The 16,890-nt window shown below is 38.9% G+C and overlaps 1 protein-coding gene across 1 annotated transcript; it reads right to left on the bottom strand.

The window, feature by feature from the left end:
• Window positions 1–3,178: 3,178 nt before the first annotated feature.
• On the bottom strand, window positions 3,179–14,852 carry LOC129771280 (protein regulator of cytokinesis 1-like). Its single transcript, XM_055774767.1, has 5 exons — window positions 14,586–14,852; window positions 14,136–14,527; window positions 12,763–14,081; window positions 4,121–4,249; window positions 3,179–4,059 (listed from the first exon to the last, which is right to left on the bottom strand). The coding sequence occupies exons 1-5, from the start codon at window positions 14,627–14,629 to the stop codon at window positions 3,751–3,753; spliced, it is 2,193 nt and encodes a 730-aa protein (XP_055630742.1). The 5' UTR covers window positions 14,630–14,852; the 3' UTR covers window positions 3,179–3,750.
• Between the last annotated feature and the right edge of the window lie 2,038 nt (window positions 14,853–16,890).

The following is a 16,890-nucleotide window of genomic DNA, read 5'->3' on the forward strand; positions in this document are numbered from 1 at the left end:
GGTTTGTCTGGGATGGACCAAGATTCAAGAGTGGCACCCACTCAATGCACACTCTTAAAACTCTCATACGCCTTCAATACGGGGCAATTTGCAACACATGAAATTCGAGCACGGTAGTAGATTATCTCGATTCACAAAATACGAACTTTTGCTCGAACTTAGTGTGTGATAGTGATTGTATCGAATTCTCAATTCGATTTATATATTAGTGCGCAGTGTTGTGATCGACGAATTTGTCTACCTTGGCTCGTTGATAACAACCGGCAACAACAGCCGAGAAATTCGAAGATGCATAGTCAACGGAAGTAGTGCCTAGCATCGGCTTCACAAACCCCTATTGAAGTATAATTTGCGTAATTTCATTTAGCAATGTAACGTGTATCCCTCCTATATATTCTCTCGTGCTTCTCATGGCATCCATTTTTATTTCTCACCCTGTAACTGAACTTCGAGCAATAAAAACGTGTGTGATATAACTGACGAGTTGTCTGTCTTTATCCGAAATATCCGGTTGTCCCAAAACCCCCAAGGTCCAAAAAAATCGACCCCGTATGAAGTGTACCATGTATAAATCCCCGATTCCATCGGTTGTTCTCTACTGACACGAAGCATAAACGATTGCTCCCACAACGACGTGTTTTCGATTATTTTGTGAGACTAATACACTGCGTTTCACAACTATAGAACCACTCATTTTTTCTGAGTTTCCAAAGATATGTAAGAAGCTGTTTGAATTGAGGTATATAGTGTAGAATACAATAACTATCTTCATTTATGAGACTGGCCATTTCAACTTTATTGTTGTGTCCAGACGCGAAACATTCAAAAAACTAAAATTCCAGTGTTTCATAACCAGAGTTGCAAAATCTCACACTCACTTTACTGACAGCGCAAGATATTGAGACAACATCAAAATCAACCACCAATGCCCCTGCAGTTCATGACAAATGAACCAAACTTAATTACATGCAACCGACACTCCGTCACGTGGAACATTTGGTTTTTGCATTATTCCCCACACTCATTCGTTCCACTGTCTCACTGAAAATTTACGCCCGAAATTTTCATACGCATCTTCGATCAGCTGACAGTGGCAGGGAACAAAATTCCATACAAGGAAATATCATCTCACTGACACCGCGTCAGACGTTTAAACGCGTGTTCGTGTGTATGTTTTCCTGGTATGTTTCTAGCCCCGGTCCCATTTTTGTGCCGCTTATTGGTCCTCTTCTTTTCATTCTGTACGTTAATGACATCTCCTTCGTTCTCAAGCGTATCAATGTACTTGTGTATGCCGACGACATGAAGCTTTTCGCGGAAATTGGAAATGAAAACGACATCGAAGCATTTCGAAACGAAATACATGTATTCCATACTTGGTGTGATAAAAATCTACTAACACTGAATGTGAAAAAGTGCAACTCTATAACATTTAGCAGAAAAAAACATGTACCAAATATTGTAATATGTCTTGGAAATCAAAATGTAGAAAAATGTGAAATAGTTAGAGATCTAGGCGTCGTCCTGGACTGTAAACTCACATTCATAGAACACTACAACTCTGTAATAAATAAGGCGAATAGTGTGTTAAGTTTTGTCAAACGCTTCTCACATAACTTCCAGGACCCATACACAATAAAGCTTTTATATATTACATATGTAAGGCTTATTCTGGAATACTGTAACATCGTTTGGAACCCGTATATGGTCGTACATGAAGAACGCATTGAGTCAGTCCAGAAACATTTTCTTCTATTTGCACTTCGTAAACTCAACTGGACCTCATTTCCACTTCCTTCATATGAAGCACGTTGCATGCTCATAAACATACAAACACTAAAAGAACGCCGTGAATTTGCAATGCTTTCTTTTGTTAATGACCTAATTTCGCAACGAGTACAGTCAGCTAAATTACTAGAAAAATTAAATTTCTATGTACCTTGGCGTCAACTAAGAACGCGAAATTTGTTTCTAACCAAAACATCCAGAACAAATTATGCAAAAAACGCCCCTATCAATCGCATGATGCGTATATACAATCAGCACTGCGAAATAATTGACACAACAATGAATAAAAAACAGCTAAAAAGAAACATGTACCGCAAAAATTATTTTTAACCTAAGAAAACATTGTAACATTAGTGTATAAGTGTGTAGTCTACATTTGTTTGACGAAAATGAATAAATAAATAAATTGCACACACATCGATGGGCAACGGCACATTTGAGTGCTGAGTTTATGGGTGTATGACCAACGAAAATTTCACCAGGACGCAATGAAAGGTGATATTTTCGGCTTGAGAATTCACTGACATCGAGAATGAACTGATATTTCTGTTGATGGAACGAAAACTATATCAAAACAAACGAGATGGTGAGCCAGCGGTCATAGGCACAGCGGCACCGCGATAGAAAGAAGTGAAGAGTGTCGGTAGAGATATTTTGCACTGATAAAAATTGCTTTTCGATTTCAACATGTTCTTTCGAAATTTTGCATCCTTGAATCATAACTATAGAACCAGATGGAAACACTCTCACTCCTTTATAAAATTAACGTCAATTCCACATGAGTTACGATAAGTTTCTAATTCGTAGGTCATCTTTAGTTCTCAATCAGTTCAAATAACCCATGCAGTATGAGTGTAGATGCAGCTTACAAGCAGTATGAGTGATTTAAAGAGCTTAAACGAACAGTATCCTCTGCGTAGAATGAGATACACACTACAATATGGCGCAGCTTGGTCAAAACAACCCCAAATGGGTTATTTGAATTGATTGAGAACTAAAGATTACCTACGAATTAGAAACCTATTGAAATTCATGTGAAATTAACGTTAGTTTTGTAGAGGAGTAAGAGTTTTTCCATCTGGTTCTATAATTATGAAACACTGGAATTTCCGTTTTTTGAATGTTTCGCAGCTGAACACAACAATAGAGTTCAAATAGCCAGTCTTTTAAATTAAAATAGTTGTTCTATCCTACACTATATACTTCAATTCAACTGACTTCTTACATATCTCTGGAAACTCAGAAAAAATTAGTGGTTCTATAGTTGTGAAACGCAGTGTAGTAGATGGAGATGCGATCCATTGTGTGGAAAGCATCAATCGTAACGATTTATGTGCCGTTAGCTCTGCAATATATCCGAATAATAAAATTAAATAGAAAACGTAAACAGTTTTATATACATTGTTATTATCAACATTTATTCATATCTAACCCTAATCGCACCATGAATTATGCAAAGTTATTTAAACACTCGCTGAAGCTTACCCGCATTCGGAATAAGGGTTAAATCTATACATACTGTCATAAATATAAAATACAAAAATGTACAGTCTTTAGAGAGCGCATATTGTATCGAAGGTGCTGTATTATTATATTATTGTAAGTCTTTCGCGAGTTTCAGCCAATGCCAATGCTTACACCGCTGATAAACAAATTAACTAAAAATAAGCGTTTTTCTCTTGCGTAACTAAATCATCATCATCATTAGGAGAGCATATCATAGAAACTAGAACAAACTGAGCGCAAAAGCCGAAATAACGATATCGAGTGCGTTAGTAGTCTTATGAGGCGGAGCACTCCGATGAATGCTGCTCACGTGAGATAATTGTAGGCAACATAGTGAACGAATAACAGTAAAAAAAGTATTGCCAAGTTGAAACAATCGTTAAACGAAATGTTGGGTTGGTTTTGATTTGCAATCAATATCTTTGTTGTTTCAGTCACCCTATCACCCCTGATTCCCTAGAAGATGATTGGGCAGTTTTTCGAGGCCGGAATAAGCTTTTTTCCGCTTGCGGTCATATTGGCCGATGGTGATCGCAGGGTGGTCGCGAGCATTGTGGAAGACGCTGCCGGATTACGGAATGTTATTTTGGACGGTGTACTCAACGCGGTGTTGACAGTGGAACTGACCGCGGTTCCATTGTAGCGCAGATTTCGTCGCGGATTGGCTCGTGTTCCGGCGCCGGTGGCAGCGGCTGCTGTTGTGGCTTTCATTCCTCGCTCAGGCATAAGTGATGACCGGTTTGGAGTGTTGTGTTCAAAAAAATTCTGAAGAGGAAAATATGTTAGTGCTGAAAATTCGAATTTGCAGGAATTTACGGAGTTTTACCTCGAAATTCTCGTACGAAGATGTTTCCGAGTGCATAGTGCTGTTAGTGCTTGAAGTAACCACAATATCTGGCCTAGGCTTTGACGCACTGCGGCGAGCTTTGCCGCTCTTCGATTTCCGTCGCGAGCGCTGAAATCAGCAGAATAGCGTCATTGTACTTTATTTAAGATTCGTTTATTCTTGCAGGCTCAGTTACATAAGTTTAATGGAGCAGAACTATATTTTTATCAGTATATTTGAAAATATTTTTCTTTAATTCTAAGCTTAATAAGATAGAAAACCGATTACTCGAGGTCGACTCGAGTTTAGAAGGGTGACATATTTTCTTCAGAAAAAGGATGGGACATAAGGAGATTGTAATAATGATCCTATATTCTTAAATCTATTCTTATATCTATTGCGTATTTACATTTCATTTTTTCTATTGTTAGTAGGAAGGGAGCCGATTGCTCGCGAAGGAAGAAAAGGAGGGTAAAAGGATCATAATTTCACACGAAGATCGCTTTAAGGAAAACATATATTTGGGACATGTACATGAGTTTTCTAAATTCGACCTGGCGACAAGATATACCTTGCATGACCAAACAACGTGTTCTATATTGCGGTAACCGTGTCCACAAACGTTAAGATTGTTGCTGGCAAGATTGATATGGAAGGGGCTGTTTACATACCACGTGGACAACTGTGGGGGGGGGGGGGGTTTGGTAGGGTTTACGAAAATGTCCTCGCTTGTCCACGGTGGGGAGGGAAGGGGTATCGATAATTTCCACGTATACACGTTAAATGAATATTTCGAAAAAATATATATCTGTATTCAACAATATATGAAAACTATTATGAATTTCCAAGAAACTTATCCCTATTTATCAATAAAAAAAGTTGAGCTGTCTGATAGTGCTGCCAGGTCGAATATCTTTATTTTCTTTATTCCGTTGAACTTTCTTGCTGAGATTTGTATTCTGAGAATAACGTACATGAACTGAGAGCAATCGATTTATTTTCATTGGATTTGAAGAAGCAGGTATTCCGGCAGGAAGAATGCGCTAACGAAACGTATTTGAATTTTGTAACATCCTGTTTTGTAAGAACTTCCAAGGTTTAGAGGAAATGAACCACGAACAACAAATTCTTTCATAGGCAGTTTACTAAGCAGCTATGTACGTCTTTTTAAATGTAATATTTTCTGGAACACACTTCTATTGGGTTGAGCTTGAGCTTGAGTTTGGGTAGACTGTAGAATTCATAGTTGCTCTCCGTGATTGACCTGAACCAACCAAATTGCACAAAGAACACACAGAATGACACTTCCAAATCACGCTGACGCTAGCAAATCATTCTCGTTGTGCAATTTTCGGTGATTCGAGCCCTAAATGGTCAAAAACGACGCCGGCCACGTCCTTACAGTCACCAGGGGAAGGAAAGGAATGTAAGTATGGTATTCGAATGAATGAAACACAAATTTCTGCATTACTCGAGAATTAATCAAGAAAATGAAACAAAATTTGGCATGGAGGTTTTAGGGTGCAATAGATGTTTCTATGGTGGTTAGACACTCCTCCCTCCTCTGTAAGGGGGGGTCTGCCATACAAATGAAACACAAATGTCTGCATTACTCGAGAATTAATCAAGCAAATGAAACCAAATTAGGCATATAGAGGTTTTGGGGTGCAATAAATGTTTCTATGGTGGGGTTACACTACTCCCCCCGCTCTGCTGCCATACAAATGAAACACAAATTTCTGCATAACTCGAGAATTAATCAAGAAAATGAAACCAAATTTGGCATGTTCAGGCTGCAATAAATGTTTTTACGGTGGTCAGACACTCCACCCCCTCTCTAAGGGGGAACTGCCATACAAATGAAAGACTAATTTCTGTATAACTCGAAAACTAATCAAGAAAACTAAACACGAAACGTTTCTATGGTGAATAGACACTCCTCCCCTCTCTCTGAGGGGAGGTGGGGGACTGCCATACAAATGAAGCATACATTTCTGCATAATTCAAGAATGGGATAGGCTAGAGGGTAAGAAACATTTCTAGGGTGGTTCAACACTCTTCCCATCTTACTTACAAAGGGGGGGGGGATGGCTTAGTGGGTTCTGCCATAGAAATGAAACACATTTGCTATACTCGACGACGGAGAATCCATGAGACCTTGAGAAGGTCACCGGAGAAAAAAAAGGTCACCAGAGAAAAATGTTTATACTCAACGATGAAGGGTCCAGGGGATGAATTTTTATAATATTTTTATACCAAACAAAAGAAGTCCACTATAACTTGAGAAGCTCACTGTGAAACAGCTCTACGCTAAAGCAAACGTTAAAAATGGGAGAAAAAGAAAGAAAACTTAGCTTATGTAGCTTCTCGTTGAACACAGGTTGGCAGCGTCTCGTTGTGAGCAGGTACCATAAAAAACATTCCAGACACATTTACGCTCGTTGGAACAGGGGAGAACACGAATAAACACGAGTAAGCATCGGGTAGAAGATGCGAGGTACGTACAGTTATGAAAAGAAATTGTGACCCTGGAACACACTTCTATTAGGTTGTCCAGAAAGTTCGTACCGCCACTGATGCTTGCCAAAAATATTTCTCAATCACGCCACATCAATTCATTACGATTCATTACGACTATCTATGTTCATGAGCACCTGGTGGAACTTGGTTACGTAAAACGCTACAATGTATGGGTTCTACATTATTGACCCTAAAACATTGAATGGATCGTTCCTCAATCAATCAAATACGCTAAACAGGAAGCTTTATGAACGCAACTAAAAATTCGCAGGTTTGAAGCAAATCGTGGCTGGTGATAAAAGTATTAACCACAAATGATGAGCGAAAAGAAAAATCTTTGGAAGAGCGAAATGTGTTTGTTTACCAAACTACCAGTCGATAAATTTCTACAAGTAGAGTTAAAAGCTTAACGAATTAACGATGACCATACAAAATTGACCAAATTGACGTCCTCTTCCACTAGAATAATGTTAACCCTCATGTCTCTTTGACAGCTAGGTAAAAATTCTTGGAGCTATTCCACCCTCTATTAACAGATATTGTCATTTGTTCAGTCGTCTGAGAAAAAAAAAATCAAAGGCAACAACTCAAGGACTTTCAACTCATTGAATACCATAAAAATACGTTGCCCCTTGTTTTGACGTGAAAATAAAAAAGTTTTTCGTTGATGATTTTTTTTTTCGTGAAGAATGATGAAATAGTGTGGAATAAAACTGTGCATATATAATCAAATAAATTCATGCTCTTGATTTTTTGACGTAGGACTACGTCTAAGCGGAAGATATAGGGGGTGAAATGAAAATCTAGGCACTGAACAAGTAGGAAAAAATGCAAGATTTGGAACGCTTATAACTCGAGCATTTCTCAATAGATCGCAAAGGTTTTTGCATCAATTGATAGGAAATATATCTACGCATCTATCATAACGAATAACATTTCATTTTTCTTGAGATAAATAATTAAATAATTGTGAAATATCAAGCATTGTCCAAATGCACTATGTGCCCATTTTTGATTGGTCCATTTTGTGCTCCTCAAATCGTACCGTCCAAAACGGGCAACCAGAGCAGCAGCAAAATACAATGAAGCACGATTGGAAAGGAAAAAGAAAAAAAATGAACGAAACATTGGTCGCAGTCTCACACATGCATAATTCTCGAGCCAGCCAGTCAGCTTAAAAATCCCCGCTCCGCTGCCGTAACGATCATTCTCATTCAAACCGTACACCACATCGGTTCGCATCACATCACATCAACAAACCAACACAAGCAGCCATGTCTGGACATGGCAAAGAAGGAAAAGTGAAGAGAAAGGCAAAATCCCGCTCGAAACGTGTTGGTTTGCAATTCCCCGTAGGTGTATTCACCAATTGCTCCACAAGGGTAGCTAGGCCGAGCGCGTTAGTACCAGTCCACCTAGCCGCCGTTATATAGTTCCGGCCGCCGAAGTGATCGAGTTGGCTGGCAAAGCTGCTCGCGACGATAAGAAAACTCGCATTCAGAACAGAACACATTCGGTTCGGTGGACATCAAGACAACAACAGGCAGTTGCAGCGAGTGGCGAGTGGCAAACGCAATCGCAAAACGGCAGCAGGTAGCAGAAGAAAAAAGTTTGTTCTTTATATAAACTGCTTTGGTGGCAAATCCAGAACAAGGCGGCATCGAGGGCGTTCGAAATGGTTTTTTTCAAAACCACGAGTACTAAGTTTTCTAAATTGGAACCATTCCATAAAACATGGCGCTTTTCAGGGCCATTAAACCTTCCAAAAAAGAGTTTACGAAATACAGTTCAATGCTTTCTAAAACAATATCCCAAATAATAATAAAACACAAATTGATTTTTTCATAATTTGTTTGCCAGGAGATAATTTGTTTGAGTATGAGAATTTGGCAGTTGTTCTGAGCTTATTGATGGTTGGGGACTTTCCCGATTATTCAATTTTCACCAATTCTTAAAGTGATTTTAGATTGAAAGTACAGTCATTTACATTTAGCTCGACATTTAGCTAATTGGACGGACCTGTAATGCGACATATTTATTTGGACATTTTTGTAAATATAGAGTTCGGGGTCCAAATTTTGACCCCACATTAAAAGTGGACACTGTACCACTGTCATCGCAAATGTTCAATTACAGGTTAAAATCGCCTCCAATGCGACACTGAGTGGTGTTTCGGCACGTCGCATTAAATATAATTTATGTTGTACAGTAACTCACAGTCACAGTCACAAGCTGGATGGGAAGAAATTTTCTAACTGTGAAAGCTGTGGCGAGTGGCAAACGCAATCGCTAAACAGGAAGGTTTAGCCGAACAAGATGGGGATATCGAGTGATAACAAAACAATAAACTCTTTAGATTAATGATAATTTTGTGATCCTGAAAAGGACTTTTTTTAGCCTGCATCTGAATCCCACGAGCGAATAAATCGTAATGAATGTATTTTCTTCTTCTTCTTTTTCGCTTTAAGAGGGTTTAAACTTTTCACTTCATTCGCCTCTATGAATGTATTTTTTTTGCCATCGCTGCCTTTTAACGCTCATTCGTTCGTCTCGTTGGACTCGCCCCTTTGGCTGAGTCTGCCGATTTGTCTCTATTCTGTGAGCATGTACCGCTTAAGTACAAAACGCGCGGATCCGCTGAAAAATATATCATTCTCTTTCAAACCGTAAATCAGTGTGGTTGTATGGCATCATTTCACATCTCACCACATCAACGGATTGGTGCCGTAGCACCAGTATACCTAATAGCGGTTATAGAATTTCTGCGAGTTGAGCACATTCGGTTCGGTGGCAACAACTAGTTTCAGCGAGTGGCAAACGCAATCGCAAAACGGCAGCAGGTAGAAGAAGGAAAAAGTTTGTTTATACAACCTGCTTTGGTGGCAAAACCAGCCTCCGTAAAACACGGCGCTTTTCAGGGCCATTAAACCATTCAAAGAAGAGTTATTAAAAGTTATTTACAATACCAATGCATTCTAAAGTGACATAATATGACATATAATATGAACTGAATTATTTTGTTTATGCGTGTTTTTGAACTTATTGATGGTTGGGGTCTTTTAAATTGATCATTCAGTTTTCACAAACCCATTCATGGTTTCCGAATTAAAAGTGGCTTCAAATTACAACACATTGTATGCAGGATGGCATTAACGAATTTTCTCGGTAGCAAGAACTGCTTTCTTTGGTTGATAACTGATGTTGAAAATAGACTGACGTTACATCTGCATTGTATAGAAAAATAACTAAGGAGCAACATGATGAGCTATGTATTTCCTGCTGCTCTGTTCTTATTTTAAAGGACTTTAATCCGAAGGTCATCCGTCCCTGTATTTACTGTTGGTTTTTCAGAACGCTTATAGCTCGTTTATTTCTTGACAGATCGTAGAGTTCGTCTCCAAAACCTCAGTTCTTTTTAATTTTTATTTACTTTGTTTGCGGAGACTACAAATCTTACAATTCATTCGTCTCCGAAACCACAGTTTAAGGTACGGTAATGTGCTCAATAGTGAAATATATGATAGTGAATGAGCTGATGACCACCTATGCATTCCCTATCACAGCCATCATTTTGATTATACGATATGTGCATACGCCAAAAGAAGTTTGTAAAAAAAACGCAAAAACACAACACCAAAGGTTCTTTTATGAACCCCCAACATGTTCATAAAGAGTAAACAGTAAACTAATCCATTTTTCAGGTAGATAAGTAGGTATTCACGTAGGAGAAGAAAATAAAACAATATATTTAAAATATATATTTAGCAAAAGCTGTCCCCTTTGTATGGTCCTACGTCACTCCGGTTATGTCCCCGACATTACCCACCCGTCTTTTTTTCTTCGGAAAATCGACACGATTATTCCGAACAACCCATTATTTCCCAAGATTTTAGAAGTTGTACGGAAAGATAGTTGTATGATGAAATGTATCCCTGATCCCTTTGCGGAAATAAACCACGAATATATCCAATTTTTGGCTTCATCAAAATTGGAGAAGTGCTGGTCAACCAGACGATGTTGCATCGATCGAAAAAGGTAGTTACCGCACGGAGCAATGTTTGGAGAATATGGCGGGTGGGATAGGACCTCTCATTTCAGCGTTTCCAAATATGTTTTGACCGGTTTCGCGACATGCGGTCAAGCATTGTCGTGCTGCAGAGTAACTTTATCGTGTCTTTGCTCGTATTGTGGCAGTTTTTGCTTCAGTGCACGGCTCAAACGCATCAATTGTCGTCGGTAGAGGTAGAGTTGGAGCATGGTCACCATAAGCTTCCACCAAAATGCGATGACTTTTCGCAGCTTTTTTCTTTATATTGAAGTAATGAAGTAACATTCAAAAACATTCTCGTTGGTACGAAATTCGACATATTTGAAGTGGCAAAAAACTATGTTGTTTACTCTCTTTCAACTTTTTGGCATATACTGAAAAAGACGCGCAATGACAGTAGCTTTCCAACGAATGTCTGGATATTTGATCCACTGGAATAATAATCAAGGTACGCTATCTGTTGTAAAACCGAAGAAACTTATCGGTACACCTGATAATAGCGAAATCCTTGATTTCATTGTCTTATTTTTTAAAAAACAGTTCAGCCAGTTTACATCGGTTTATGGTAGAAAATGTCCGAAATGGTTCGAGATGTTTTGATATAACGTTATAACGGAAATGGAATTTAGAAGAAACCAAACAGCGATACAAATAATTTCACGGGTTGGGGAACAAATCAAAGGATTAGTAATAAATATCTATTATTAATAAAGCAAACATTCCAATCAATGCAAAAACATAAAATAAAGAAAACTCAAAGTAGGATTTAAGCGTAATTCAACCATATCCCCGCTTTTTTTTGCCAAAAAAGGAGAAATGTTCACGCTTGTCCATGAAGGGAGAAGGGGGTGTCTAAAATCGTGCTTTTTATGTCCACGTGGTATGTGGACAGTAGAGTGCCAAATAAGTGGCCATCTAGAATTTTCAAAGCGAACTTGATTAAAAATGTTGATTTCCACGAAAAACTACCCTGTGCAAAATATCAGCTCAGTCCGACTTCATTTACTAGTGTCGCACAGCGGTCAAAGTTTGAGTTTTTTGAAAACCGAAAAATCACCCAAGGGGGGAGTAAAGGAAATCAGGGTTTTCTAAAAAAATATTTGATGTCAAATGTTTTCAAATCGCATGAAACGTTGAGATCTACTGTGATCTCGATTTTTTTTTGGTCAAAAATCGACATTCTGGGACGTCGTTTTTTCGGAATACGAAGCAAAATGTATGACGGTCCTTCCCGGGTTGGAAATTCCTTCAACATATCATGGAATAAATATTTTAGATAACTGTGTGTTTTTAATTTAGTGTGCTCACTGGTTAGTATGATGTAATAAATAATTACAGTAATAGACTATTATTAATAAGATAACTCGTTCCACTCAAATCTTTGTAAGAGAATTCAAAGTATCTTGTGAGCTTCCTTGCCGATCGGAGTCTTTTGATCCTATGACAAATACCACTCCATAATTTGCAAGTGGTCTTAGACTGCAATTATGGGACCTATTCCAGAAAACGAGACTAGAAGACGAGCGCTCGTCTCGCTTGTTTCCATATTTCGTGAGCCCTGGGGGAGGCCCATGTAGGAAACCTGACTTACTGCCAAATCTCCGTGAGAAAAATTCAAAATTTTCTCCCAAAGCATGTTATACAACATATTATTCAATGGAGGCGGCAGACCCCGAGAGTGTAATTTATCTGACAGGATCTCTATTGAAACTGCATCGAAGGCCCCCTTTATGTCTAAGAAGACTAAAGCCTTGTTTTTTTTATGTGAGCCATTTGAATTTCTGCCCCTGCAGAACCCATGAATTGAAGTCGAACGCGGCTTTTCCGGGTTTTCGAATACAACTAATACTTGTCTCGAATCATTCGAAACATTATACTCCAGAAACTGGTTGAATAAATTCAACAAGCGATATTTCGCCATTTCGTGGAGAGTTTTAAGCAAGTTGATCTTAATTCTATTCTATCTTGGAGCAGAATTGTTACAAGAAAGGAGAGCAAAAGAGAAATCTACCATCGAAGACTCGGAGTCAAGAATCATTGTACTTAATGTTAAAAAAAAATCAACAAAACTTACCCTCTTCTGAGCCGGCATCAGACCGCCCTTCGTATCGTATATCTTGATAGCGGCAATCTTTCCTGGCGATTTCGAAAGCAGTCGACTTTTATTCGTCGACAGCGGAGCTACCGGTTTTAAAAAAGACTTCGGACTGTTCAAATCTTTAAGCAATGATCTTTTGGCGGCACTCGCTCTGGGTGAGGCCATCTTTCGCTTTAACATACCCGACAAAGATGCCTGTTTGTTGGCGGAGCATTTGAGTGATGCCTCTGGAACTGCCAGCCGAGTACGGCTGCTAATACTGGTATGCTTCGACATTGTATCCGCGGTTTTGGGTGTTTTAACCAGCGCAGCGGTTCTGTTCACCGTGGTTGGCGTGCCCAGATTTGCCTTCTTGCGTGCGCTGGAGATCTTGAGCTTTCCTTCCTCCCGCTTATTCCACTGCTCCCGGATCACCTCTTCGATACACTCGCCAAAGACTGTGAACTTACGTTTATTTTCATCCTCGTAACGTTTGCATGCTTCCAGCAGACGAGCCTCAATCTTGGGCAACTGAATGCTTATTCGCTTGCGTTCCTTTTCCTCTTCCAGTAGCTTCCCTCCTCGATTGTTGTAACGCGAAGGATCGTGCGATTTTTGCTCGAGCATGGTCATCTTTTCCCACATTTCGCGGCGCTGTTCAACCAGTTGGAAAATTGACTCGTTATTCCGATAATATTCCTTCAGATCGTTCAATTCCATTTCGTGTAGCGTCAGCAGATCTTCGTTGTACACATCGCTGTTGAACGTTGAGAATCTCGATCGCTCTTCCTCCGATTTCAAACATTTGTCCCACCATTGTACGATTTCCACACGAGTCCTGTCTACAAAAGCTTGAATATTCTCCCGTCGCAATGTCTCACAGCGATCCAGTTCGGCGAACAGTTTATCATATGTTGTTTGCGTATAATCGTGATATTTCTCGTACCGTTTCAATACCGATGGACTCACGGCTAAATAGTTCCACAAAGTCGCCAATTTGCTTCGAAGTCTGTCAATATTATCCTTCAAATCTTCATATTGCGAGCTGACCGATTCATGCAAATGTCGCAGATCGGTCAGATTGTACCTTGTTGGTGGAAAATTGCGCGCATTGATTAACTCGTCTTGACGTTCAGATTGTGGAGCGGTTTCCAAGTGGTTCATCATTATTTTGATTTCACGACGCATTGCAGCGATATCATCAAACCGCTGCAGCTTCTCCGCTCGCAAATTGTCCAGGTAGGTACGGAAGGCACACATTTCCGCCTCCGAGGGGAGTGGATCTTTTGTCAATTCTTTCGGCGTTTCACCAAGCTCTGCAAATAATTAATCATGAAAACATGGTTCGGATCGTATTTAAATCATTTTACCTTCACAAAGTGTTGTCTGCTCGAACAAAAACTCATCGATGTGATCATATCGTTGCTTGAGCTTCTCCCGCATTATATCCAAACTGCGATCCAAATTAATTTGCACCTGATGCAACGGTACTCCCGGTTGTGGATTCACATCGATACATTCCTCCTGCAGGAGCCGCTTCAGATTTGCTGCTTCCTCGCGAAGCTCTTCGATTGTTTCTAAAATCTTCCGTTTACGGTTTTCACTTTCCTCGTACACTTCATCGAAAAACGTCTGAACGTGCTCCGGTAATCGGGTCATATAGTCCTGCGTGATTTGTTCATCAAAAATCTCCGACCACAGGTTTCGCATTCGAAGCACTGAATTGGTGGCGATATTGTGAGCCTGGCGGATCACACTTTTCCTACAGCAGAAGATAGTATTATTCACTGCACTTTGTTCACATGCCTTTCTGTACTTACTCAATCTCATTGAGGGACTCCATCGCTACGATGGATTCATCCATGAAACAAACACTGAAAACCGGGCTGGAATCGCCTGTTTTTGTTTTCTCCAAGTGTACGGTACTAAAAGTAACAATCTTTTCAATTCCACAGAAAACTAGCGCTTTTGGAACCACAAAATAGAGCCGATCTTTTTATTCCTTCACTAAACGCGCGTTACGTGCTTGCAAACATTCAATAGTGTGGAAAAGTCGTTGCAACAGAGAGCCGCTTCGAGCAAGCGGTCGAAGTTCAAAATGGTGAGCGCTTAGCGGTTTATATATAGCTAGGGGTGGAATTTGATGAGTTTATAGCAACATGATCGTGGGAAATGTTTTGTACTGACGTAGGACTACATCTTTCAGTTGAGGTGTTCAAACACTGACTGAAGACAAATATTTGACATTTTTGATATTGATATTGATCATATTTTACTTAAAATACGTCAAGCAAATATTTGGTGCTTGTTTCCTTAAACTTTTTTTGGACCTTTTCCTCAAATCATATACTGGCATAAATTAAATATTCTAGTCTTTTCTTCCACGATCGATTTTTTGGCGTAGGACTACGTCTCTCATTTCTATACTTTCTATACTGGGCTTTCCATAGAGCCATTCCATACCAGACCGATATAGATTCAAATTCTCAGATTTTGGTGAAAAGTAGTAGAGTGAAGTGTTTTTTATCGCAAAATATTAGACCCGTATTTTTCAACCTTTTCGTAAGGGTGACCATTTCCAATTTAGGGTGGTCCGAAAAATATTTTTTTCTCATTTTTTCCAAAAATGATTTTTTTTTGACATAGGACTTTGTCTTTGATTTCTATATAGGGGGTCACTAGGGTGCCAATGAAAATGGTCATCTCGAATGTTCAAAAAGTTACCGCATAAAAAATGTTCACCACCTCGAAAAAACACCCTATGCCAAATATCAGCTCAATCGGACTTAAGGGAGAGTGGCGCAAAGCGGTCAAAGTTTGAGTTTTTTTGAAAATCGAAAAATCACCCAAGGGGGGGAGTAAAGGAAATCGGGGTTTTCTAAAAAAATTTATTGATGCCAAATGTCTTAAAATTGCATGAAACGTCGCGATCTTGTGTCATCTCGAAAATTTTTTTTGTCAAAAATCGGCATTTTGGTACTTTGTTTTTTTTCGGAATACGAAACGAAAAGTATGGCTTTGGGTGCCAATAAAAATAGTTATTTCTGTTTTTCATTCAGAACTTGCCACGAAATGTTGATCTGCACGATAATATACCCTATGCAAAATATTAGCTCATTCGGACTTCATTTACTGGTGTCACAAACGTTAAAATTTGAGTTTTTTTTTAAAAACGAAAAATCTCCGAAAATCAAGGTTTTCAAAAAAAAAGTTTGATGTTTTTTTCCGCCGTTTTTTGACAAAAATTTCTTTTTTGAGGTAACGTCGAGATTTACACGTGTCATGCAATTTTAAGGCATTCGTCCCAGAATGTCAATTTTCGACAAAAGAATTTTTCGAGATGACACAAGATCTCGACGTTTCATGCAATTTTAAGACGTTTGGCATCAACAAAAATTTTTCGAAAACCCCGATTTCCTTTACTCCCCCTTTTGGGTGATTTTTCGATTTCCAAAAACTCAAACTTTGACCGCTTTGCGCCACTCTCCCTTAAGTCCGATTGAGCTGAAATTCGGCATAGGGTGTTTTTTCGAGGCGGTGAACATTTTGTATAGGGTATCTTTTTGAAATTTTAGAGTCCATTTTTTCCCATACATTCATTGGCACCCTAGGGGTCACTCTACGAAAAATATAACGATTTATTAGGAGTTTTCAAACGCATATTACTCAAAATGGTTATTGCGACATATGTTGTGTTATATATCATTAGACAGAAAATTTATCTAGGATTTCTTTTGCTTCAAACATGAACAATGTATATAGTAAAAAAAGATAACAATTTGACGATTTAATTGGGTATGTTTTCTATCGATTGCACTATCCACTCGCTTCCTCCCCGACGCAACGAGCCATCTTTTTGCCTAAATTCGGGCGTTAGCTCATAATGTGAGTTGATGCGTAAAATGAATTATTCTCCAGTTACCGATTATAGGCATTAATTTCATATTATATTGTATGTTGTCCAATCAATTTGTGCTCAATTCATGTTTTTATCGTGTAGGTCTCTCTACTAACAATTTCTGTAATTGTGGTCCATGATGTCATAATATCGAGTATGCTGTTTGGTTATGTAAAAATGCAATAAATGAATTTAAATGGTCGCTGATTTAGAAGATCGAAAGGGTA

Source organism: Toxorhynchites rutilus, chromosome 2 (assembly GCF_029784135.1).
Source record: "Toxorhynchites rutilus septentrionalis strain SRP chromosome 2, ASM2978413v1, whole genome shotgun sequence".
Classification (NCBI taxonomy): Eukaryota; Metazoa; Arthropoda; class Insecta; order Diptera; family Culicidae; genus Toxorhynchites; species Toxorhynchites rutilus.